At 42.0% G+C, this 24,814-nt stretch overlaps 1 protein-coding gene across 1 annotated transcript in view; it reads right to left on the bottom strand.

Moving 5' to 3' along the window:
- The window catches only part of LOC102305843 (ERC protein 2), a 181,797-nt gene that overhangs the window by 31,527 nt on the left and 125,456 nt on the right, over nt 1-24,814 (bottom strand). The window contains exons 20-21 of the mRNA XM_042227459.1: nt 21,381-21,542; nt 17,035-17,099 (exon numbers count right to left, since the gene is read on the bottom strand). Coding sequence (XP_042083393.1) covers nt 17,073-17,099; nt 21,381-21,542 — 189 coding nt within the window. The 3' untranslated portion in view covers nt 17,035-17,072. The remainder of the gene's footprint in view (nt 1-17,034; nt 17,100-21,380; nt 21,543-24,814) is intronic.

The following is a 24,814-nucleotide window of genomic DNA, read 5'->3' as shown; positions in this document are numbered from 1 at the left end:
CACACACACACACACACAAACATGCACTTTAGACATAAAGAAAAAGGAAATCAAGCAACACTTCCTGTGTTTGGATTTTTAAAACTGACACAAAGAGATGATAAAAATGAAGCGGCTCATTCTGATCACTGAACAGCAACTCTATTTAAACTCTATTTAAACTCTATTTAAACTCTATTTAAACTCACAGAAATATCTACAGCTATTCATTCTTCCTTTGACTCCTCTGTTTTTCTTCTCATCTCTCCCCTCTTTTCCCCTCTCCTCATTCTTCTTTCCACCAAAAGGGAATCCGAGAAATGTCCACAAAACATCTTTCACCAGTTGTTAATACTGTTTCTGCTTTGCCATGATAAAGTCACGGTATGTTGCCTCATTCCACCCACCCACACAGAGACACACACACACAGACACACACAACAAAAGCAGACCTCATGCATGCAGGCATCCAAACATCGACTCACTTATTTTGTAGCATAAGGCTCAGCACACACAAATGGACCTGAGCCCATCCGAACTGAAATTTTAGATTCTTTACTAATTGCTGCTTTACACAGTACACACAACAGCGAGCCTGCACTATTTCCCTCTGACATCAGAGCATCACATGATAATGTGTGAGTGTATAAAGTGGCAGGATAGTGAGCCAGAGCTGACACAACAACTGACATCACTGATAAAAGCTCTGGCTTATGATCCCAGGGTGGGTGTAGGCAGGTTTGTGTGCGTGTGTGTGTGCGTTGGTGTGTGTGTGTGTGTGTGTGTGTGTGTGTAGAATGGACTCACCAACTGGCAGTTACAGCTCAGATCTGGCAACCCCTCAGCTCATCTGGCAATTACTGGCACTTGCTGACCCTTGCTACTGAGGGGAAATAATCTCCAGTAAATGGTTTGTGTATGTGTTCCTCTTCCACTACTTCTACATGATCACTGAACAGCGTCTATCAGTATAAAGATTACAGACAGCAGTGTGTTTAACGTTGTCTCCTGCAATTGACTGAACAACTCAAGTTTCTTTGTCTGCATATGTATATTCTCACATATGTAAATATTTGCTGTGTGTTTTGTCTTTTGGTCGTAATGTGTACTGTAATGTTTGCCTACATTTCTATTGGCCAGGTGAATGTAAATTTGACTGGGACTTGGTTTTGCTCAAGCCAATGGAAAAGCATTAACTAATCAAACTGTTTATCAATGGGAAAGTATAATTTCAAGGACACTCCGTCCTAAAAAATAGAATAGAAAAGAATAGAATAGAATAGCTGCTTATTATCATTGTACATGTACAAAATTATGGATTATAGATTAGTAGGCAAAATGTTAGCTTATAACCGGCTTTTGTTGATGTCATCATTGTCAGCTGTCTAGAGACGGGAGTGTCTAATCTGTTGACAACAAGTAACTCCAACAATATTGGGAATGAATAAGCATGCTTATGCACACGTTTGTGTGTTAGAGCCCTGACTTCAGGTGAAGAGGAATGAGGCACGAGAGAGGAGACTGAGCCGTGGTGGAGGAGCAGAAAGACATGATAAAAATGGACATGACAAATGTTAAATGGTCATATATAGCTAAAGAGGTATGTTTTATTTTTAAATTAGAAGTAATAATAAACATAAAATGCAGATAGGTGGACTGACAGTGTACATCTTACCCACTGTATTCAAGATAGTGGGGCAACATTTCACAAATCCTCATCTTATGCATAGTTAATTGATTCATTCTAAGTTTATAAGAATGCATTAAATTCTTGGGAGACATAACTACGTACTAATTAATGTATATTTATGAGAACAGCATTATTTTTCTTCTATTAAATAACCTCAAAGAATTACTTACTAAAACAAGAGGCTTAAGTATTAAGTAAAGAAATCCTAAGATTTCTCTTATACACAAATCACAAAACCTGTGTTATAATTAAGGTGTTATTATTATTATTATTTTAAAAAGTCTAGTTTTCTTTATACAAGCATTTCTGAATCTGTGGCACTGAGAAAATGAAAAATCTTTGTCAGTGGAGTGAACATTTATGACATTTCTTTCCACAGAGCAGAAGACATGTTGCTCCAAACCCATTTTGAAAAGCTGGGATGTTTACCACTGTGATCCTTTTCAGAAACTGCACTTTAAAACCTAGAAGCTGTGGTCCTTTTCATTTTACATTAAACTGCAGGTAGGCAGCATCATCATCCAGGCGCTTAAGGAAACCATGCAGTTGTATCAAGTGCTGGATGTGATGTAGCGCTGCTTTCTAAAATGAGCGATCACTGTAAAATAAGCAGAAATAGCTTTAAAGTGTAGCTAGCTTTATTCATATTAAAAAAGGGGTTTGGTAATACTAGTTTGTGTACGTAGGGAGGAATGTACGTAGGCCATCTGTTCAGAACCTTTTAGCTAGCAATGTTGATTTTCCTTTTCATTTCTTTCTTTTTGAAATAAAACAGTGGGATTTTTGATGAAACCACAACCAACTGTGACTGAGGAGATAATGTTACTGTTTGTGGGACTCGTTGAAAAGTCCCAGAAAACATTTATATAAAAAATTGTTGTCAGATTAAGTAACGTTAACCTGATTTTACCTAATTCTCATCTCCTGCACGCTAAGCATATCCCCAGCAAACCTCCAAAGTCTGCTTTCTGGTCAAAACAGGTCACAACGCCACTGCAAAAACTGGACCGCTGACAGATCGCAGTTAATGCTGTCTGCATGTGCAACAAAGGTCTAGGCAGATCGTTTCTTGGAATTAAGAAATTAAATGCATGTGTTTTGTTTTTGAGAAAATAAACACTTTTAAGCAATTTATGTACAAACCAATTCTCTTTGATTTGTTTCCTGGTGAACTTTTTACATCTTTCAAAACACTTTCATCCCATCATAGATCCGGGGATGGAGCTGGTGGGGTTTGAAGACAATTAGCTCAATATGATAAGAAAGGGGCTTGAAAGTTTGAGTTTCCATTCATTCTTTCTCTTGTTATTTTGTTTTTTGTTAAATCAATTGAGAAACAGTAGAACACAATCCTTGAACACGAACTTTCTCTTGTTTGAAGTTTGACAAGGACGTCCAGAAAGTGTTTCACAGCTAAATTGAAATGGTGTTGTTGAAAGGCACCAGCTTAACTGTCATTTTGGAGCTATTTTTCAAACAGGACATCAAGAAAAGACTGACAGCTGATGGTTATTCGCTGCAGAGATATTTGGTGGGTGCGCCACTCCACTCAGTGCTGCACTCAGAGCAAAGCACAGAAGTGATTCTGAGATTGCCATTGGTGAAGTCTCAACATGAAAATGCCAAGCATGTTGTTGCCTTGTTTTCTTTGTGATATCTTCCAGGGTATTAAAAAGCACACTGGCATGCTTAAAAAGGTTTAAACAGCCAACGTTGTTCCAATTGCCAATTAAACAGGACGAAAGAAATAAGACTGGAAGCTGGAAGAACAGAAACAGAAAGGCATTCATTTGTGGATGGCTCGTTTCCAAGTTCAAATAGACGGGCTTGTCTTTTTGTATGAATGTGTCAAATGAAAAGGAATTATTCCTTTGAACATGAGCAGAAACACCCACAGATACACACACACACACACACACACATATATGGCGTACAACAACATACACACAAACAAATTATGGCTAAGCCTAGTTATTACCTAAGCACACTGGGTTGGCCTGAATGGAATGCCTACTGTGAAACACACCACTTCCAGACACAAAGACTGGCATTACAGGGGAAAACATGCACACGCACACAGCTCTGACATGCACACACTTTACACAGAGAAATAACGATGTAATTAGAAGGCAAACAATGCAAACACATGTTTGTATCTTGCTTTCAGTTCTTTTGCATTGAAATGCAGAAGGTTCTGCTGGGCCGTTGTTTTCAGTCCTGCTAAACACATGGTATTTTTTTAAATCAGCGGGTGGTTAAAGCTGGCCAAGGGTGAACATATTCATATGTTTTTGTATAGTTTGTGTGTGGGTGTGTGATAACTTAGACAGTTGGGGAGCAACATTAATATAAAACAATAAATATTAAAATTACTGTCTTAAGTGAATGCTTGGATTTTATTTCCAATTATGCTTTTGTTTTGCATAACCCAAACATAGTGCATCTGCATGTGTGTGTGTGTACACATGTTGTTAATGTTGTTAATGCCAGTAGAGAAGCTTTGTGATTAGAATGAGCAGCTATGATATACAGCTAAGAGTGTGCGGTGTCACATTTGAATGCAACTAATCAAAATAACTTCAAACTCAGGCTTCATAATCAGCCAAAATCCTTCTAATGAAAGGATTCTCAAACATAATGTAGATCATTTCTTTGACTTCTGTGATTCACCTGCTGCTCTTTGTTGAATAGTTGGCCTGCACAGGCATCGCTCATTGAGACAAAACCAGAAAGAGAAGAAGAGAGAAACGGAGAGCTAGAGGGGGGGTTACAGAGAAAGAATGTGCCTGAGAGAGGAAGGCTGAGAAATTAAATTGAGATGCAGAAAAGAAAGACAGATTGCACCCATTCTGGTATGCCATCTTTACGATCTGTCTGTGAGAAAGCTAGTGAAATTGAACTCAGGTGTGGTGTGATGCCGAAAAAGCCATTTTCCCATTAGGTCCATGGAATCTCACATAAACAAATTACAAAAATACTTTCTCTATAAAAGAAAGGGTGAGCTTTCTGTAACTGTGCAGTGAAATCTGAGCAGGGCTTTGTTTATGTGTGTGACAGAGTGTTTACATTGTCCTCTGCTCCCATCCCTTCAGACGGGGAGAGCACCAGGCCTCCAACAGCTCTGTTTCTGTCACACTACCTGTCTGTTTGTGGGTTTTTTGTTATGGAGAACATGTGCTGGTTCTTTATATGTGTGTGTGTGTGTGTGTGTAACTGCGAAATGCCAATTCACTGTCCTCATTACAACTAGCTTAACCGCTCAAGAGTGATGAGTTCAAGGATGGAGGGAAAGGTTGGAAGCCAAGAAAGAGGGAAAAAACCCAATGATTGATGGTCATGATCTTACACTACTGACTGCACATGGTTGTGACTCGTTTGAGTAACGTCACACACTCCTTACAAACATCACAGGCTGTTCTTTGTCCTTTAGGTAACCTGTAATTTATCCAGTAAGGAACACCTTGCCACGTATCACCAAGCATACCTGTTAGCTGACTAAAGCCACAGTCGCACCAAAAACAATTGCCAAACATTTCAATTACTTCCTCTTGCGGTCGATCCCACCTCAGCAAACAGCCACAGCAGCAAAACAAGTCTAGTTAACATCCATCTATCTTCAGAGTATTTATTTTGGCCTTTCTGTGTTTCCATAGCTGCTTGGTGAGTGTAAACTAGCGGCATCTGCATGCCTTGTAGCGAGCACAAGTACAGAGTGAATAAAATGTTTGATATGGATCATTTTAAGCGTCTTGTATGCTAATGTTAGCTGGCTAGCTAACACACTATTTCCTGTCCCACCTGCTGTTCACTACAGCAAGCGAGTAAATTTTGCATGGCCAGTTTTGATCTGGCTTTTGAATGCTCACACTCAGCAGTAATACTAGAGCTCTAGCAGAAGCCTCCCCAGCCAGCTTCTCCCAGCAAGGGTGGGGATTGAGTCCAGGACCTTTCAAGGTTACTCATATAAGGGGACAAGTGCAACATATAAATGTGTCCAAATCAACCTAAACATTAGTTCGATCAAATGGTCCAACTTCAGCAACCTAACCTGATCCATAATCCCAACACCTAGAGAGAGTAAAGAACAGAATGTGATGCTGATCTAAGATCAGCAATAGGAGGACCACCCACCAGTGAAGCTAATCCCATGGCTGCAGAGTTGAAGCCTTGCTGCAGGTCACTCCAGGAGAGGATATTAGAGTAAAGCATAGGTACAATAGTACCTATTGATGATGGTTTTATATTTTATCCTGCCACGCTCTACTGTGCTTGCATTGAGAAAGAATGACTACAAAAATCTCTCTGCCTCTATCAAACTGCTAGAGTACAGTTCATATTTAGCATTACAGTCTGGTGATATAAGTGGTTTTTAAAAAGTGGGCTGACTGTCTATTTTAGGTCTTCTCATGTCACCAAAGTATAGTATCACTAAAATAGCAGTCCTCTTTTTTCATCCACGCAGCCAATCCAGGGTCCTTTTTTTCATTTTTTGGGGCGATTGTGGCTCAAGAGTTGGGAGTTTGTCTTGTAATCGGTAGGTTGCCGGTTTGAGCCCCGGCTTGGACAGTCTCGGTCGTTGTGTCCTTGGGCAAGACACTTCACCCGTTGCCTACTAGTGGTGGCAACGGGTGGGCTGCACTGACAGAGGCGGCAGTGTCCAGCAGCCGCGCCTCTGTCAGTGCGCCCCAGGGTGGCTGTGGCTACAATGTAGCTGCCATCACCAGTGTGTGGATGTGTGTGTGAATGGGTGGATGACTGGTTGCGTAAAGCGCTTTGGGGTCCTTAGGGACTAGTAAAGCGCTATACAAATACAGACCATTTACCATTTTTCATGAAATCAATCAAATTAAACCATCGGGCCTGAAAAGTCAAAGACTCACACAGATCTGAAGCTGTTGACATTCTTCTCAACTCTCTGTGTATATTGTGAAAGAAAAACACACATTTTCACACAAAGGTGAATCAGGCTGAAAGCTGGATCTGCATATTCTATCAGACACTCTCTAGAAGGTCAGCAGTGCATTTGTGAACACGTATCAGTAGCAGGGGTTTCAAACCTACCCCATCACATCTGCCATATATGATAGTTCTTACTCATTTTATTTATGAGGCCCAGTTTAACTGACCACTTATCACATAAAGTTACTATAGGCAATGATCCACGCATTGAGTATCACTCCATCAGCAGAAACACAGAAGAGCCCACTGCTGGTTCTGTTTTAGCCAGTCAAACACATTCACATCAAACACTCAGCTGGCGGCAATCTACGAGATATAGAGGAGTAGAAAGAAAAGAGCACAGCGAACAGAAGAGGGGGAGACGGAGATGCACTGATTCAAAGCAACCCCCAAAATGGAAGCCTTGGGACAAACAACCAATCAGAAAAGGATTGCTGTCTAGTCCAATCAGAATGCATTCCAGTGAGAATCCACTCCAGACCTAACCAACAAACCCCGGAGGTAAGCGCAGAAACAAAAGTCACACACAATGTGACCTAGATACAAAGCACAGCATCTTAACTAAGGGCCTGACCACGTCTAGCCTCACCGTTCCTAAAACTGAGGGAGTCTGTGTTCAATCTACCCTGAGTACTAACAGTACCACATATATGTGAGTTTGTGCCTGTAGGTAGAGGGGACTGCTTGTGTGTGTGTGTGCACACATGACTCAAATGAGGTGGGTGTCTAGGCTTAGACCCTTGTTTCAGAGATGAAAGCAATGAGGATGGTGGCAAGGCAAATGGACGCATGAGTGTTCGCACTGCTGCATGTGCTGCATGTGCATGGCAATTGGTAAGCAGAGACATCTCCATAGGTCTGGAGTAATAAGAGGACAACATGCTAAACAGCAATGCATGAAGGCATTTGAGTATGTATGAGTCCACATGCACACAAACCAGTTTGTGCTTTCCCCTTACGCTTCAACTGTGTGTGTGTGTGCGCATGGACTTGTGTCTCAGCCAGAGTGTGTACAGGATTGCATGAGAGTGTGTGGTTGTATAGATCCCTTCTTGGCAGTGGCAGTGTAAACTGAGGAGGGTCTTACATGGGCTTTAATCCTGTGCTGAATGTCATCGTACAAGTGTGGCTTTTCCACAGGGCCAGATAAGAGAGAGGGAACCAGAGGGAGAGCAAGTTCAGTTGCACATGTGTAAGTTATATGTACGTGTGCATGTGGGTGTAAGTGCGTACATGTATGGGAAAGACACCCATGTAAAGGATCCTGACCCACTGGTTGGATGTCAAGGATAATAGCAGTGACATACAGTAAGCTGTGAGGGACACAGAGAGCATTAATCTGCTTGTCTGAGCCGATCTAGTGACAGAGAAAGCGTCCACTCTGACATCCAACTCTAGGGTTTCACTGAAAAACATAACCTGGTTGAAAACACACTACACAGCCCAACAAGCTGATCTGTGTTGGACTAACTTGCATCTGAGCCAGGAGTTTATACACGTTTTTTCATTGTGGGGCTCAAATGAGAAGTTTATTCTGTAGCCCTAAGACTCAGGCGCTTTAAAGCATTCTGCTCCCCGTGTCACATAGGTACCCTGCAGCAAGAGACCTGCGAGCCATTCTGGGATTTGAAGCTTAAGATCAACAAACATTATGCAGAGTTGAAAAGGTCGCTGACATAAAGTGTCAGTGCCTCTTTTTTCATGAAAAATAATTAATTATCATTAAAAATGCTGCAGTGTTACAAACATCAAGACAGCTCATCTATTTAATAAATGAGGACAATGTTCGGGAAAATGTTTTCAGCTAGTGTGAGAAATAAAATGCAGCCTGCAGCTATAGACGGCCTAATTAGTGGTCAGCCCTAATGTTGAGTGGCAGTGCAAAGGTTGTTATTACAGTAGTTCAGTGATAGCCCAAGATATGAAGCCTGACTTTCAGTGAGAGGAAACAGGTAAATTCCTGTTAGTTTTCCTCTTCAATTCTACAAGGGGTGTCTGATAGCAACTCTGGCATGTCTACAACAGGGAAAGAAAATAGTGAAATTCCTTCTTCTATTACTTATTAAAATACATTTAGTGTTTTTTCTCAGCCACGTGGTTTCCATGGGTGTCAATCTTGATCATAAATGTTTGCTTTCTATTAGGCAATTTAAATGTATCTATTTCTGCATGCATGCGTGTGCAAGATCTTGCAGCAGTACTTGAGCTGAGGTATCCAACGTGCTATGTTTCAGGGTGTTACATCCTTTCGGTAAGTAGCCATTTATAGTAAAGTCAGCAGGTGTGAATCCACCTATTTTGTGGCAACCCCCACCACATGCTGCCTCTGAATATAGCCCTCTGCCTCGGAGCAGCAGCCACATCTATGATTGGCAGCCTAGGGCTGGGTCTATATGTTAAAAACACAGTTTGGGAAACAGAGGCCTTACCCTAGACCCGAGGCTCTGTGGTATTTTTAGAGCTTTTAGTGTGGCTGCATGTGTCTTTGTGTGTCTGTTAAAGACAGGGAACTCAGGAGAGCATAGGAAGTCTGAAGAAAATAACTGGTTTAAAAGGAAAAGAGTGTGATTCCCATTTTTTTCTGTTTGCAAATCCCAGTGCCTCCCCTCTATCAGTGCTTCTTTGTGCACGTTCACACTTTCTCTTTGGGGTGTAATCCAGCTTGAACACAGGATCTCACCTTTGAGGTACCTTATGCACAGTTACTTTTCTGTATGTCTCATACACAGGCACGCACACGCACAAACCCAAGGATGCTCAAAGTGCCTCCCCAGGTGCAAGTTTCTCCTGAGGGAAAGGATTTTGTGTGCTGCCATCACAATGAGCTGAAAATACCCTTTTAATCCTGCCAGGATCTCTCACTCTCTTTTTTCCCTCGTTCTTGAACTCTCGTTTACACACAAAACTTGCTGCACAGTTAAAACCTATTCAGTTAATCAATATCGTTCCCAGTTTGTGCCGATATACCACTCCTGCGACGCAGTATTTAAATATGTATTTCCAATATTCTAGATCTAAAGGAAATTTAAAACGTGAATGTGTCTTGAGCAAATCCATTTGAAGAAGAACTTATTGTTTTATCAGTGAGGTGTTTTATGTACTTGTGTTTTATTGTATTTTATATTTGTATTTTATTGTACAGCACTTTGGTCAGCCTTGGTTGTTTTTAAATGTGCTTTATAAATAAACTTGACTTGACTTGACAAGTGACAGCGATAATAAATAATGAAGCATAAAACCGAGAGAAGAAAAAGGAGGAAGACAAAGGTGAAAAACAGCGACAGTTCAAGGTGGACTGATTTATGACTGTGGGCTAACTTGTACAGAGAAGAAGAGCTTACAGACTGAATCATACCTGGCATGTTCAGACAGAGAGGGGAAGATGAGGGAGTTCAGTATTCCAGCTTACATTCTCACTCGGTCTGCAAACTGTAAATGTTTTGTCAGTAATATAAGAAAGTAACAATATTATTCAATACCAGTGAAATGTCCATCCAATCAGGAGAAGGCCACTTCTGAATACTAGTGATACGTCTGTATTAGCTGGATAAATCATTAGGACAAGGATGAAAACAAAAAACCCAACAAAATGAACTTCTTATAAAGCTGTTGAGAGCACCACTGAAAATATTTACTTAATTGGTACGTCAACAAGACTGTATAAATGATAAGCATCTAATAGGTTATGACTAGGGCCCCATATGATCCTATGATGCAACAAGTTTCTGATTCATCCCATCATCAGTGGCCAAAAGAAGAATTATATTTTGGTCTGCACTGTGTGGCTTGAGTAAGAAACCCCTTTTCATACCCAAGAGGACAGTTGTGTGGCTTAGTGAAGGAAGGTGTGTGTCTAATACAACCAATTAGCAGAAAAGTCTTCAGATCTCCATATTTTGGCTGGGCTACTGAGGTGGGCCACACAGGGCTTTGTAGATTGATTCTGACAAGCTGCTCGCACATGTACATTTTAACTGCATGGATAAGCACTGATGAATAGGGATTTACTTGCAATTACAGAATTTAAAAAGCCAAATATTAGTCGTTCCTGCAAATGCAGGTTTGCATGAGCCATTGTACATGTGGCCATGTCTCTGCCTGTGTAATGAGCGTGTTGCGGGTGGGGAAAGGGAGCTTACTAAGACAAACCACCTTATGATCCCCACATCAGGTGTTTAATTGTCTTCTTCTTCACAGAACTTCACACACACACACACACACACACACACACACACACACACACACACACACACACGAATAAACTTGTCTGCTTCACTATTTATTCTTTCCTTCTTTTCTCTCTTCCACATTTCCTCCTTCTAGACCTGCTGCAGCTGCAAAAGTGTCTGTGGGTTACATCTGTCTACAGCTTCACACGCCGACAGTGACAAAGCATCCCTGTCGCTGCTCTTCACCTACATTAAAGAAATGTTTTGCATTTCAAAAGCAAGTATGTTTGATTTTCACAGTATAACTTAAGTAAAAATGTGGCCCTGAGTAGGGTTTAGCTTCTTCTTAACCTTTTCAAGATATGGTCTTCAGATTTGCCACACAAATAAACTACATTTTTTAAAAGTTGCCACAAAGAGAAGCAGCAACTCGCACTGCCAAAAGAAGTTTGGAACATAACCGACTTGTTGTTGTTTTTTCTTTTTAATTGAACTACATACAGCACACTCAGATGTCAGTGCTCAGGTGTTGCTGAGCTATCGACTTCCCTCCACTCCTGCTCAACCTGGTGGAACCACCTTTGACTTCACAGACTGATTATGCTGACAGCTAGCTGAAGGATGGCCTCGGTCAGACGCCTCTACTGACCCCTAAGCCATGGTTCACTGACTACCAAAGACACATGGCGCAGCACAGCTTTGAACAAAGACGTATCATTAACCCAAACATTACCCAAACACATTCAGATTTTGTGCACACGCTGCTGGCTAGTAGACTACAACTTTAATAAGGTAGACAAAATATTGGAATTATAGGAAACGACTTCCTATAAGAAACACAACAAACAACATGGTACTTGAGTTCAATGACCCAGTGTAGTTTCTGTTTCTGACGAGACTCTAGTGGCACCACCCAAACTATAATTGCTTCAACAATATTTTATTTTCACACATAAATTAAGGGTATGATTTATAAAGCGCCGCCTCGAGCCGACTGACTGTTTAGAAAATCCAGTGTATTCATTAATGAACATTTACTGACTCATGTTGATATAAAGGAGATGATATTTCTTCAGGCAGTTTGTCAGCTTGTAATAATGAATGCGTGGGGTAATAGTTGTTTGCTAGTTCTAACCTGGCACACGGTGCAGGAAATAGTGGCAGGGCTGTGTCAGCTGCTGGCCTCATTTTTCACTGGAAGCTACTTACATTATTCCCTTTACCAGGTACACCTTGTTGGTTTTGGGTTGGATCCCCAGCTGGTACCAGCAAGCCTTCAAAACTGCTTTAATTCTTCGTGGCATCGATTCAACAAGGTGCTGGAAACATTCTCCAGTTACTGCAGAATCGTCAGCTGCACATCCAGGATGCAAGTTTCTCATTCCACTACATCTCAGAGGTGCTCTGTTGGACTGGCATATGGTGACTGTAGGGGCCATTCGAGTACAGTGAACTCATTGTCATGTTCAAGAAACCAAATTTAAAATCTCTGAGCTTTGTGGAGTAATGCATTATCATTATCCACTGATAGCAGCCATCAGTAGATGGGAAAATCAATGAACATGGGCAACAACAATACTCATTTAAACAATGCTCAATCGGTACTAAGGTTGATACCGTTGAGGCTGGCAATGGATTCTGTCTATATGTTCTTTTAGTTCTGCAGTAGAAACTCATCAGACCTGGCAACAACCTTCGGTCGTCCAGTTTCGATGAGCCTTTGTGAACTGTAGCCTTAGTTTCATGCTTTTAGCTTGCAAGAGTGCATCTGGTGTAGCTGCTGTAGCCCATCTGCTTCAAGACTCTTTGTGCTGTGTGTTCAGAGATGCTCTTCTGCATACCTTGGTTCTAATGAGTGGATATTTAAGTTACTGTTGCCTTCCTAACAGCTCCAAGCAGTCTGGCTATTCTCCTCTGACCTCTGGCACCAACGAGGCATTTTCGCCCTGAGAACTGCTGCTAACTGGATATTTTCTCGTTTTCAAACTATCCTTTGTAAACCCTACAGAAAATGTGGGGAAATCCCAGTAGAATAGTTTCTGATCTGCCGGGATTTCTGAAATTCTCAGGCCAGTCTGTCTGCCACCAACAATCGTGCCACATTCAGAGTCACGAAAATCACCTTTCTCCCCCAGTTTGAACTTCAGCAAGTCGTCTTGACCATGTTTACATGTGATGTGTTTCTGCGATGTGCCAGGTGACTGCCAGATTAGAAACCTGCGTTTCTGAGCAGTTGAAAAGAGGAGCCTGTTGAATTGGCTGGGGAGTTTAAATGATGTAGTGATAAGCTAGTTAAGGTTGCTATTTTGTTTACAGTTAGAAATCTATAAACAACGTGAGACTGAAATTATCACATTATATTTTTATATGATGTTAGTTTCTTTTACAACTACTTAGGAACTTTTGGTCTCAGGTCTGTTATGAAGATAAAGAAAGCTGTGATTATGGGCTGTAAAACTGCATTTACAGAAGCCATCTCTATGGTGCACAGCACTTATGGTCTGTGAAAGCTCAATTTCATGGATATGCACATACAACTTTATATTTATTTTATACCTGGAGCTCATTTATAATCAGCAGGCTGTTGCAAGAAAAGAAGAAAAAACACAGAATAGTGATGTCTAGAAGAAAACCTATAGGGCAACTTTGTTTGATGGCCATAAACAGAGGATAAAAGAGATTTTATCTCTTAAAAGTATGCAATGGGCTGAGATATCTGGTGTTTATGTTTAACAGAACAGATCCCAGTTAAAATCTATGTATGTTTAAAGAGATCAACACCTTCAAGGGGAGTAATCTCTAGAAAGCATCACTCCCAGTCTTCTGGTTATGACTCAAAACTACAGACAGAAAGCTCTGGCCAGCTCTGCCACTCTGAGGGTGAGTGAGTGTGCATACCAGGAGTACTTCATATATTACTACATACTGTATTCTGCTGACATTTTAAATGCGAATTCCTCCTTCTGGGGACATAAAAGGCCCCCTATCCACTTTCACTATATAAAAAGCAAAAAAACTCAAACTTTGTTCAAGGTTACAGTTCGTTAAGATTAGGATTCAGCTTTGTATTTATTTCTTAACGAAATTGGACGCTAACATATCAGCTATGTTTTGTCAAGGCAAAACATGAACCGAGAGACCCTCAGTAGAAGAAGTGGTTTGATCCATAGCTTCTCCAGTGTGTCTGTCAAAGTGTCCTCAGGCAAGATACTGAAGCCCAAAATACTCCCGATGCAAGTGTGAGTGTGTATGTAATACAGAAAGTGCCTAAAGGGATACAACTGTATGGATGGGGAATGTGGCTCGCACACGGAGTTAGAGTAGAGCTACACAATTATCAGTCCTTTTATGCTGGACTAAGATATAGTAAGCTCTGGCCTGCAGTGCACAGGAGGAAGATGAGGAGATGAAACTTTTACCTGCTCACATGGCCCCCAAAGCTGCTGTGCTTTAATCTGGCTTGGATTTCAGCTCCACTCTGCCCTTTAATTATTTCCATGTCCACTCCATTTGTTAAGTAAAATCCATTCAATAGGCTGACAGAGGATTAAGAGGACTGTGATGTCTCTGACAATGTCGTTTATGTTGTGCATTCTTCTAAACTTCATCTTGACTTGCTAGCTAACCACGACCATGTGTCATTTCCTAATGATCCTAGATTGGCTGGATCCAAAAAACAAACAAACCAACAAAGAGAAAAATACTTCCAGGTTTAAACAGTTTGGATTTTGGGCTTTTTTCTCTTGTCTTTGTTCTCCCTCGTGCTCTGAGATGTACTTTTAATTTGCCAATGATCAACAGGTTAGCAATCCACCGCTGCACATAGACACTCTTGGGATGCTCGCAAACATACACAATGTTGCCATGCAAACACTGTGTCCTCTGCGAACAAAGAGTGGGCAAATGAAAGCCATCTTCTTGACTTGTTTTAACCTGAACAAAGTGCGTGCACACACATGCATGTGAGCAAACACAAATACATACATGTACACAAACACATTTCTGTCCTCACTCGGAAAGCCTCTGAGCTTCTTTTTGCTTTATTCAGTACAAATAGCTTCATGGTGGGATAAAAGCATAATGTTTCCAGAAACCCCCCACACTGTGCTTCACTCTTTTGGCCTCATGTTCTCCCTCACTTTTTCCTCTGACCCCCTTCTCTTCTGCTCTCACTCCAAAAGGACATTCTTATTTCATTAGAGGTGGGGTCTAGGAGGCCAGCGGGTAAACAAAACCTCTGTAATCAACAGCAGGACATACACAGCCTCAATGAGCCAATCAGAGTCTGTAAGACAGAACCATGGCTAACCAATACAAATCCACACCTGGATGTTTAGAACTCAAAGTTGCCAACTCAAACTCAGCACTTAGGTTCTTGTGGAATGCAGCCTAGCACCGGGACCCAAGGTTATCCATAAGAAACACCAATCAAATCTAGCATACACACAAGCGCCCAGACACACAGATCCCTGGCTATTTGTCTATCGGTGCTGTCATCTCTGTTTGCTCATATTAGGGAGGGCTCACTCAGGGACAGGATATGGGGATTAGGTCTGGCCTTATTGCGCTGTAGCTACATACCACTGAATAGCTCCCATCTGTTCTCCCATAGAGGATGGCTAATACACGTTAGCTGCGCTCGTGCTTTGCACTGCCAGAATAACAGCAGTGGATAGATGAGCAGCACTGATATCGCTAGCCACAACACCACTCTGCACCAAAGGCTAATGTGCCTGGCTTATTCTATTAGATTAGGATAAGAAGAACTAATACACAAGTATACGCAGAAGATCATGATATCTGATTGGAGATACTAAAGCAGTAGGCTAATCATGGGTCCAATTCCAGATTTACCTTAAGGAAAATGTGTTAGAGCAGGGCAAAGTTAAACCCTAAGAAAGGTGGAGAGAGCAGGAGAGATGGAAAAAAGATGGAGAGATGGAAAGAGAGGGAGAAAGGGGGCAGTGTGGTCTGTTTCATTACGGTGAATCCTGACACTGCTGCATTCTCAGCACACATGGACTGGATTATAGGCTATGTGGGCTGCTCCGCCACTGTATAGCTCACCAACACTCACTTCAACACACATACATGCACACACACACACGAGCACTTGCGAATGCACACACAAACAACGTGGCTGAAGACTCAAACGCTTTGCACTGCAGAAAGGCAAACCATTTGCTCACGCTATAGGACTCTTAATCCCAAAAGCAGTGCTGGGGCAAAGTGCACAACTTCTAAGTTGTTGAGGTTAGAGGCAGAGTCTGCTTGTGATGGTCTACCTGTGGATTACTGGGGGAAAGGAATGAGATGCACTGGAAACTATGAGTACACTATGCAGCCTGGTTTTCACTCCCATTCCCACATAAATACATAAGGGCCCTTTTGCTTTTTTCATCTCACTTTCCCTACCTTTGTTGTCCCTCATATGTACATTTATATGTCTCTTTTAAACCACACACACACACACACACACGTATTAGCTCGAAGCAAACCATTACCTCCCTGCACAGACCTCTTGCTGCACGCCTGTGTTCAAAGGGACCCTAAGCCCATGGGGGGGGGGGCTTCGATATAAAACTCCCCAAACAGGAATTATGCTTTATGACTTGACATTCTTCATTTTATGCTTTTTTAGCTTTCAGCCTTGAAAAAAACCCTTTCATGGCTGTTCTGTGTTGTATTATAATTAGCTACCCCACACACTGGCACACAATAGGGTGGAGTAGTGCGGTAAAACTTTACTGTGACTGAAAAAGAGGGGTGCGGAGAGACAGACTCATCCATCTCTGGTTTTTCTCACTGTGTCGTTTTTATCACCTATGGGCCCTGGTATGTTCGCTTTAGGCTGCTGGGTGTATATAGGTCCAATAACACACAGTTGCCTATAGAGCCCAGAGTCCATGCGCCACACTCAGCACAATCAGCATATGAACACTTCTCTGAAAAGCAGCCTAAAAACTCTAAACATATACATAAAACTGAATGAAACATCCCCGAGCAATGGAAAAGTCGGCTCTATTCCACTCTCCTGTGTCAGAGTTGGGTAATGCTGTGGTTATTGTGGTATCATCAGTGTTCCTGTCTAATGGTTACTCAAGCCTACTGAAGAAGCGCATTGTGTATACGATCATTAAAGTATTTGGAACACATGTACAGTATGACACTCTGGCAAGGGCTAATGTTAACTTCAAAACTAGCCTAAGGTGTAACAACAGCTGTGCGGAAACTCACTGTGAAGAAACGGATGTGGGTGGTCATGTTGGTGGTCATCATGCCCATATTCCCTCTTCATCATCCTGTGAGTGAACAGTAAAAACATGCATCATCATTCTTATCATTTCATTGCGCAAATTCTGGTTTATTGGGTTGAGTCTCATTAACTAACTTCCCTGTCCAGCCTTAAACCCCGATGACTTTAAATCCAAACAATCCTGCTCATGCTCTCATTCAGAAAAGCTGTGCATGATATCACCATTCCTCAGTGTGATTGTTAGAAACCAATAACTAAACACATAAGGTGTTTCCTTTAGACTGAAACTGTGCAGACAAGAGCCCTGCTAACCAGAAGGCTAATTCACTTAGACACTTACAATATGATAGTTAGCATGACCTGGCAGCTCACTATAGCCAAACCCTTGCCTGCACAATGCTAAAATAGGCTTCAGTAAAGCAGAGTCTATGCTAATGTGACACTCCAGCAAAAAAAAAATCTTGGCTGTACTCCACGGTGGCTTTGGTTGAACTGAGTAGTTGTGACAAGCTCGGTAAACTCAGTAGGCTACGTCTCAGCAGCTAAGCTATAGATATAATGGCCTTTCAATGGAACATGCTACGTGCTAAAAGCTAACGTGCAGTGAATGGCTGTGACAGGCCCCGTAAACAGAGCCAGACCTATAACCACTCATTCTGCCAGGTTAAACACACACACACACACACACACACACACACACACACACACACACACACACACACACACACACACAAACAGGCCAAATACCATGTGCTACTTCTCATAAAGTTGAAGCAGCCAGCATGTTAGGACTTAGAATAAAGAACAACAATCTAAAAGAAAAGGTTGTATAATTCTGTCTCTGATAAACACTTTATGGCTGCTTTCTATTTCCTTCCGAGGCTATTGCCAAGCATCTGGCAGCGGTGCTGGCATGCCTAAATGAGAGCAACATGAACGCAACATGCCCGTCAAACTGCACAGACTCCATGCTGAGACACAAACCCAGGGTGCTAAATCCACATCCTGTGCATGTCACCTCAGAGTATTTTTCACTTGTCCTCTCACTAACTCCATTACTAATTAAGCAGGGGCCTGGGAGTACAGTTAGAGGATTGGTTTGAACCTGATAACTGTGGCAATGAGATTTGAATGAGATGTGGTTTTGGCTCCTTGGAAAACTTGAAAGTGTATTCTCGTGTTTGTGTATCCAACATGCCAGCGCATGGATGTGTGCTCACGCGTCTTAAATTTGCAGCGTGTATGTGTGTGTGTGTGAGCACATGCAAATGCAAACGCATTGCAAAAAAAAAGTGCATGTGTGGTTACTGGTATGTTATTCATGGCACTAGCTGTATCTTGGAAAAGCATTGTGGTCTCTAGGGTGAGCATGGAGAGCCTCTTCATCATCATTATCATTATCATCATCAATCATCCTTCAAGTGGTGTTCCTGGACCCGGCAACGGACTGAACCACTGACCTAGCCACACTTGTTTATTATAACTGAAATGGGAATGACGGAGGAAAAGAAGGGACAGTAAGGAAATGGAGAAAGAGAGATGTCACTAGATGTTAAAGAAGGAAAAGACAGAAATTGGTGGAGTGGATAAATCACGAGCAGAGGCAAAACAATATCAACTAGAGGTGAGACAGACAGACAGAACAACATGTTTTTTTGGGGGGGAAAAGCGTAACTAAACATGTCAGTTAAACTGCAAGGAGGCAAAAGAAACGTGAAGACCAGTGTTTGGAGATAGACACTATGACCTCAGGGAAGTCAAGTTAATTGCTGAAGTTTTCCATAAGGTCAAAGATCAGAAATGAGGAAAAAACAATGAGGTGGCATATCTGACCTCTGTCAACAGGGTCTGCTGGTCATTTTAAACTGTGTGTTTGACACAAGGGTACCAAAAAATCCTAAATGCAGAACAGGAAGGTGAAGATGTAGTGTTGACTGACACGTTCATGTTTCTCTTTTGTGGCAATGCAACCAGGGCAAAAAACTAGCATTTTTTTTTCAATTAAAGTTATAAAAAAGAAAAGGAAAGAACCCTAACAAGGCTATTATCCTTCACCCTTTTTTAAACATGGTAAAGAGAAAACACTTGGAGCAGATGTGCAACAATAACAAATAACATATAAACAGGGAAATGAACTCTGTAAAACATCTGCAGCTGGACGGTCTCCACGCTGGCTAAATTGTTATCAGCATCGAAGTAAAATCAGGATCTAAGTAACGTCAGCGTCTTCAAAACTGGAAATATCTTTCAAAATATAAAATGTGCCCGCGATTTCCTTCTGCTAGTGCCCTGACCTGTCACGACACTGAAAACCGAGGGCGTCTGTTATTTTCCTTAAGTCATGAGTTAGCATCTGAATTTCAGACACAGACATTTCTCCCATTCCACTGCGTCCTTTTGTCTCGTGGGCTGCGACCGGCCCGACATGCTGCCACTTTTAGTTTAAAGTGAGTTTTTACAAAGTTTACACAACGCGGTGATCTGTTTGACGTCAGACTTTGCAAAACCATTAAAGTGTGTTTGAATAGCAAAGCTCGCAAGAACAGACGTTTCCAAGGAAACGGCAACAACTAGTTTCCAGACTTCAGAGAATGATTTTTCATCGTTACCGCAGAGAAAACTGCTATCACACATTTCACAATTTCTTTTCTCTAATCCAAGGTCTAATCTGTTCTCTGTGAACATTTTCCCATTCCATTCCTTATTCTTGCACGTTGCGTTTTAATCTTCGGCTTTCGTTTTCCCCCAAACGCCGCACAGAAAGGAAGAGCCATCGCAGTTCTCTTGTATAGACATAAAAATTCACCCTTAACAGTGAGCATAATCCAGCCAATCGCCACAGATTTATGACTTATTTTGTTATTCTGTACATTCTTAACAAGATTTCCCAGAAACCCTAATAATACTTTTTTTGCAAGCTGTTTTCAGTCCAACTTGAAAAAGTTGAAGTATCACTTGCAGAGAGGCACTGTTTCATATGTCAAACACTATAAACACTGTTGCAGTAAAACTGCACCGGGTAGTCATACTGAGGCAAAGATATTTATAAGTACAAAGTGACGTGGAGTAATGTGTGATAGTAAAAACGAAACCCCTGCTGTTCACAGTTCAGGAGAAAGTCTACTGTGGCTGCAAGTGATACAAAGAAACAATGTGGTTTAATAGTGGGATAATATTTTACCAAGGCAAATTTAAAATATAACATAACATAGAGAACACAAGCAAGGTGTTAAAGTAGTGCTTGTGGGGTTACAAGGTGGTTTCAGTGGAACATAGTCTGCATTCCTATAGACTTTCTTCAGATATAGATTTAGACTGAACGCTGCAAGTATGCATGTATTTTAGATTCACAGGCGCTAACAGCAAAAATGTATTGAAATCCTTACATGTTGCTCAGGTATGTGTGGGGTAATGCATGGATACAGCTGTGTGCTTTGAAGCGTGCGTGTGTGTTTAGTTACTGAATGCAGGGGATGCCCGGTGCTTGGTTGATTCCATTTTAGAAAGAGGTTTGAGAAATATGTAAAGTATATAAAGATGCAATAATGCATATCGAATAGAACAAACAAAATTCGACTCAGTGGAAATCCCCAGGTATTCATCTTAACCCTCCCACAATCTACCACGCGCACACATGTTCAGAGTTTGGAATCCCCCCCGATCAGTGACTGAAAAGAGCTGTGATGAGTTTAAATTACATGCAGAATACAAGAAGTTTTATCAGTCGGTGCTGTGGCAGTCATCATCTCCGTCTTTCTTTGAAGATTCCTCTCTCCTGTTAGTGGTTTCGTGTGCTTACATGACATCAACAAAGGCTCAGGTGTGCACCTCTGCATGTGTCTGCGAATGCATACCTACAGGCAAGCACATGCTTATGCACATTTACACTGTTTTCAGGGAAATATACATAAACTTTGGGCTACTAACAGAATCAGTTTGTTATCCGTTAACGGTGTTCAAACAACCAAATGAAGTCTGTCCTCAGGCAAGGCTGGATGTGAGCGTGATTGAGAGATAAATGATACATAAATTAATCTCACATAGAAATACCTTCAATCAAAAACACTCATGTGTCCCCTTCAGGCCTATTTTTCTAAATGATATAAATAATTTTGGCAAGAAGAAATGGAATTGAGAGAGAAAAGACTGAGGGAAAAAGAAAAGGGAAATTTCATGCTGTCAGTTCTAACCACAACTGACTCGTGGTGAAATGACAAATATGAAATTTAAATTGCTTTTAAAATCATGAAGGCGAGAGCCTGCGTCACGTCAACCTGTGTAAACAGCTCTGAACGTATTTCTAAGTCGCGTGCGTGTTCGTGCCGACCTGCTCCACAGGGGGTCGGTGGTTGGCGTGGAGAGGTGCTCGTGGCAAGCTTCGGTGATGGACATTTGCTGGGTGCATGTGGTGCGAATGATGAGGGTGATGCTGGGGATGGATGTAATCTTCCTCGTAGTTATCAGCAATCATCTTCATTCTGCTTTGAGTCTGCGAACAAAAAAACCCAAAACACAGAGATAAACGACAAAGATTTTAACACCTATAATTATAACAACCACAGACTAGGCTATTTTTCCACAGCAGTGCTCATTTGTTTTTGAAAATATTCTCTGGGTCATAAACTGATTAGGTTGAGGATTTTTCTGGGTGGAGGTGGGGGTGTTGAAAGCCGTCGAAGATGTTACAAACTTTGCCGCTAACGACATTTGACAGGTCATAAATCGAGTGAGTCGGAGTGCCTGATGAAAAAGTCATAAGTCTGTCAAATGTCATCCACGCTGTAGATTATCATTTAATTGGATTACACAAATCCTAGTAAGAACAGTTAGTTAGTGTTTTGTGTTTTGCCCAAGGCCACAGCCGTCACGGAGCAACCTCATTCTAGATGTCACTGATTAAAATTACACTCAAATATGCATCTCTGTAAACGGGTATGACTGAGTGTGCTTTGTTTGAGTTTATGTGCATCTGTGTGTGTTTGTGTGAATGTGGAAGAGGCTGTCATGCTGCCAACATCGTTGCTTTGGACACAGATAACAGCCTAGCCTGACTAACACTAACAATCAGCATGACTGCAGTGAGGCCAGCTGTCTGATAGACACAGAGTGGGTGCAGATATACTGACAGGCTCAGCTTAATTCCCTTAACTGCAGATATTTCCTCTGAGGGCAGACATGACTGCAGAGGTGGGATGAACATGACTGAAAGATATGAAGAAGTTTCCCATCCAAGATGTTACAGTCCCCTTTGTTTAAATGAGAGAGAGTCAAGACAGGCAGAGGCAAAAAAAAGCTCGAGTCAGCTGTGAAGATAGGAGGGAGATGGTGTTGCAGTAGTTAGAGGCCTGGGGACATTGCTGCTGAGATAAGAAGCTGAGGCCTAATGACTGAGGAAACGAGCCAGTCAAGATCACAGGAGCGGATGTGGCTGGCATTAAAGAGGTTAGCAATTACTTTAAATCGCAGAAGAGCAGCTCAGATAAGGTGAGAACCTCTGACACTGTGGTGAGAGAGGCAACAAGGGTACAGATGAAAAGTCAGGGGAGGAGGAGGGCTCAAATAGACACCAGACCAGTGGTTAGAGGCGTTAAAGGCAAGATTGAGGTGTACAGCCCTCTGTGACCTCAGGTGTTGACATTAGCAGGTGTGACTGGGCAGGACTGGTCTCAGTTCAACAGAGCTGACACCTGTCATTGAGGCGAGGACAATGACTGTCATATATGCCGCAGCTGATGACACCACTGCACTGATACGGCCGCCGCAATACTTAATAACATGGTTTAAAATCTGTGTTGCTTATTCTAATGTTCAAGATTGATATGCAGTGAAAGGAGTCACATAGAAACGTATTTGTCACTGCTGCTAATTTCATAGGAACCATGTTCCTCTTCATCTAATAACAACCATATTTGGTAGAAGCTAGAAGTCTCAGTTTGTGTGTGTGTGTGTGTGTGTGTGTGTGTGTGTGTGTGTGTGTGTGTGTGAGAGAGAGCACATATTTAATATTTAATGACCTGAGACACAAACACCAACGAATGACGTGATGAATTGCTTTTGGAAGAATCTGGTTGTGTGGTCAGGACGGCCCACATGTGGCCATATAAGTTTATCCAACAGACAGACACACACAGACACACACACACACACAGACACTCATCTGCTCTCTTCGTACTGAAGCATTCCTGCATGCAAGTGCAAAGAAGGTGTTCACACATAAAATGCCTGAGAGGTTGAATGTGTGTTTTAATTAGTGTTAATTAGTAGCTTTGCCAGGTAAACAGCACAGTAATGGCCTCCAGGTTTGCTTGTAGATCAGTCTCGAACAGGCGCAGGTGGCACTACTGGGGGATAGAGTTCTTTACTGACACCTCTAACCAAAGCAGACGTGGGCTGTACCTGTGCAGTGTGTGTGTTTGTGTTACAACGTGCAGCTGCTGGGCCGAGCGCCGCAGTGACGGCTGCTGTGCTCACAGCTGCATCCCAAACCTCAATCCAAGCCCTCCGTAAATCACAGCCCTGCCCTGATTAGAGAAAGGCTGTGTTAACACATATGGACACAAGAGGCTGACAAGAAAGGACTTAAATAAACAGGCAGCTGGCGAAAGGCTGCACCATTTTCACAACATTTATACACGCTCCTTTTTATCTGGATCTGGGTGTATTTGCATATGTGCAACATTAGTAAAAACAGAACAGGCACCCAGCTCCAGGCAGGCAAATAGTCTTACACAAGTCAGCCTTAATGAGAGGATGGCTGCTCAAGTGCAAAAAGAAAAAAGGAGAGGAAGTCACAGAATGAGAATTCTCTGTTCACAGCACCACTGATCTGTGGCCATTCATCACCTGGCTGCAGAGTATTCCCACATGGGGACACATTTGTCCGGACTCTCTCCTCACAAATCTAAGCGCTACACTCTTCGTGTGTGTCTCTGTGTTTGCAAATGGGTTCGTCTGTGCTGAAGAAGGTCTTTGCCTCAAAGGGATGCAAGTCCAATGAAAGAAAAGTTTGTCTTGAGCACGTGCCTTACACACACACACACACACATGCACACATATGTACTAGATCTTGAAAAAGAGGGATATGGGGAGGTCAGACGGGGCAAAGCTATCTGTAAATCTATCTGCTGTGTCAAGATCAATTTTCTCCTAAGAGACTTCGAGTCCCATAATTCTTTGGCATTTCCTGGTCAGTTTCCTTCCGACACTTGCAGTTAAGGACCTGGGGACAGCACCCTATCCTGATATGTGTCAGTGGGTCAGTCGACAGACAGCTCGTGTGTGTGTGATGTTAAAGAACACAACCTCCAGAGAGCTCATTTTGCAAAATGAACCACAGTAATGCAGGAACTACTTACCTTACGACCTCCCTAGCATAACAAATGACAAGGTGTGTCTATAGCACTGCAGTTAGATCCAATATTTCAATTTACATGCACATGCATTTTTAAAGACTTTAAGTAAAGACTAGTTGCATGCACGAAAAAGAAGAAAGCATGCATGTGGAATGCATGCTCGTCATCAGCTTTCCCTCACTTTTCTTCTTCACTTGCACCCCTTTGTTCTTGCCCTGGGCCTACAGACCACACCGTTGCAATTAGAGCTCATCGCATCATCAGGTGTACTGTAACTGCTAGTTACCCAAAGGGAAAACATGACGAATCCAATGGCGATTAACAGATAATAGGCTTTCCTTGAAATTCCTCCAATGGAATTGCCCCCCCGAACCTCTTTCCCGTTTACGAGGCACAAACAAACATAGAT

The sequence above is a fragment of the Haplochromis burtoni genome, unplaced genomic scaffold (assembly GCF_018398535.1).
Source record: "Haplochromis burtoni strain Fernald_Lab_line unplaced genomic scaffold, NCSU_Asbu1 Contig_9, whole genome shotgun sequence".
Classification (NCBI taxonomy): Eukaryota; Metazoa; Chordata; class Actinopteri; order Cichliformes; family Cichlidae; genus Haplochromis; species Haplochromis burtoni.
Note: the sequence above shows the minus strand (reverse complement) of the source record. Positions and strands in the feature narration are given on the sequence as shown.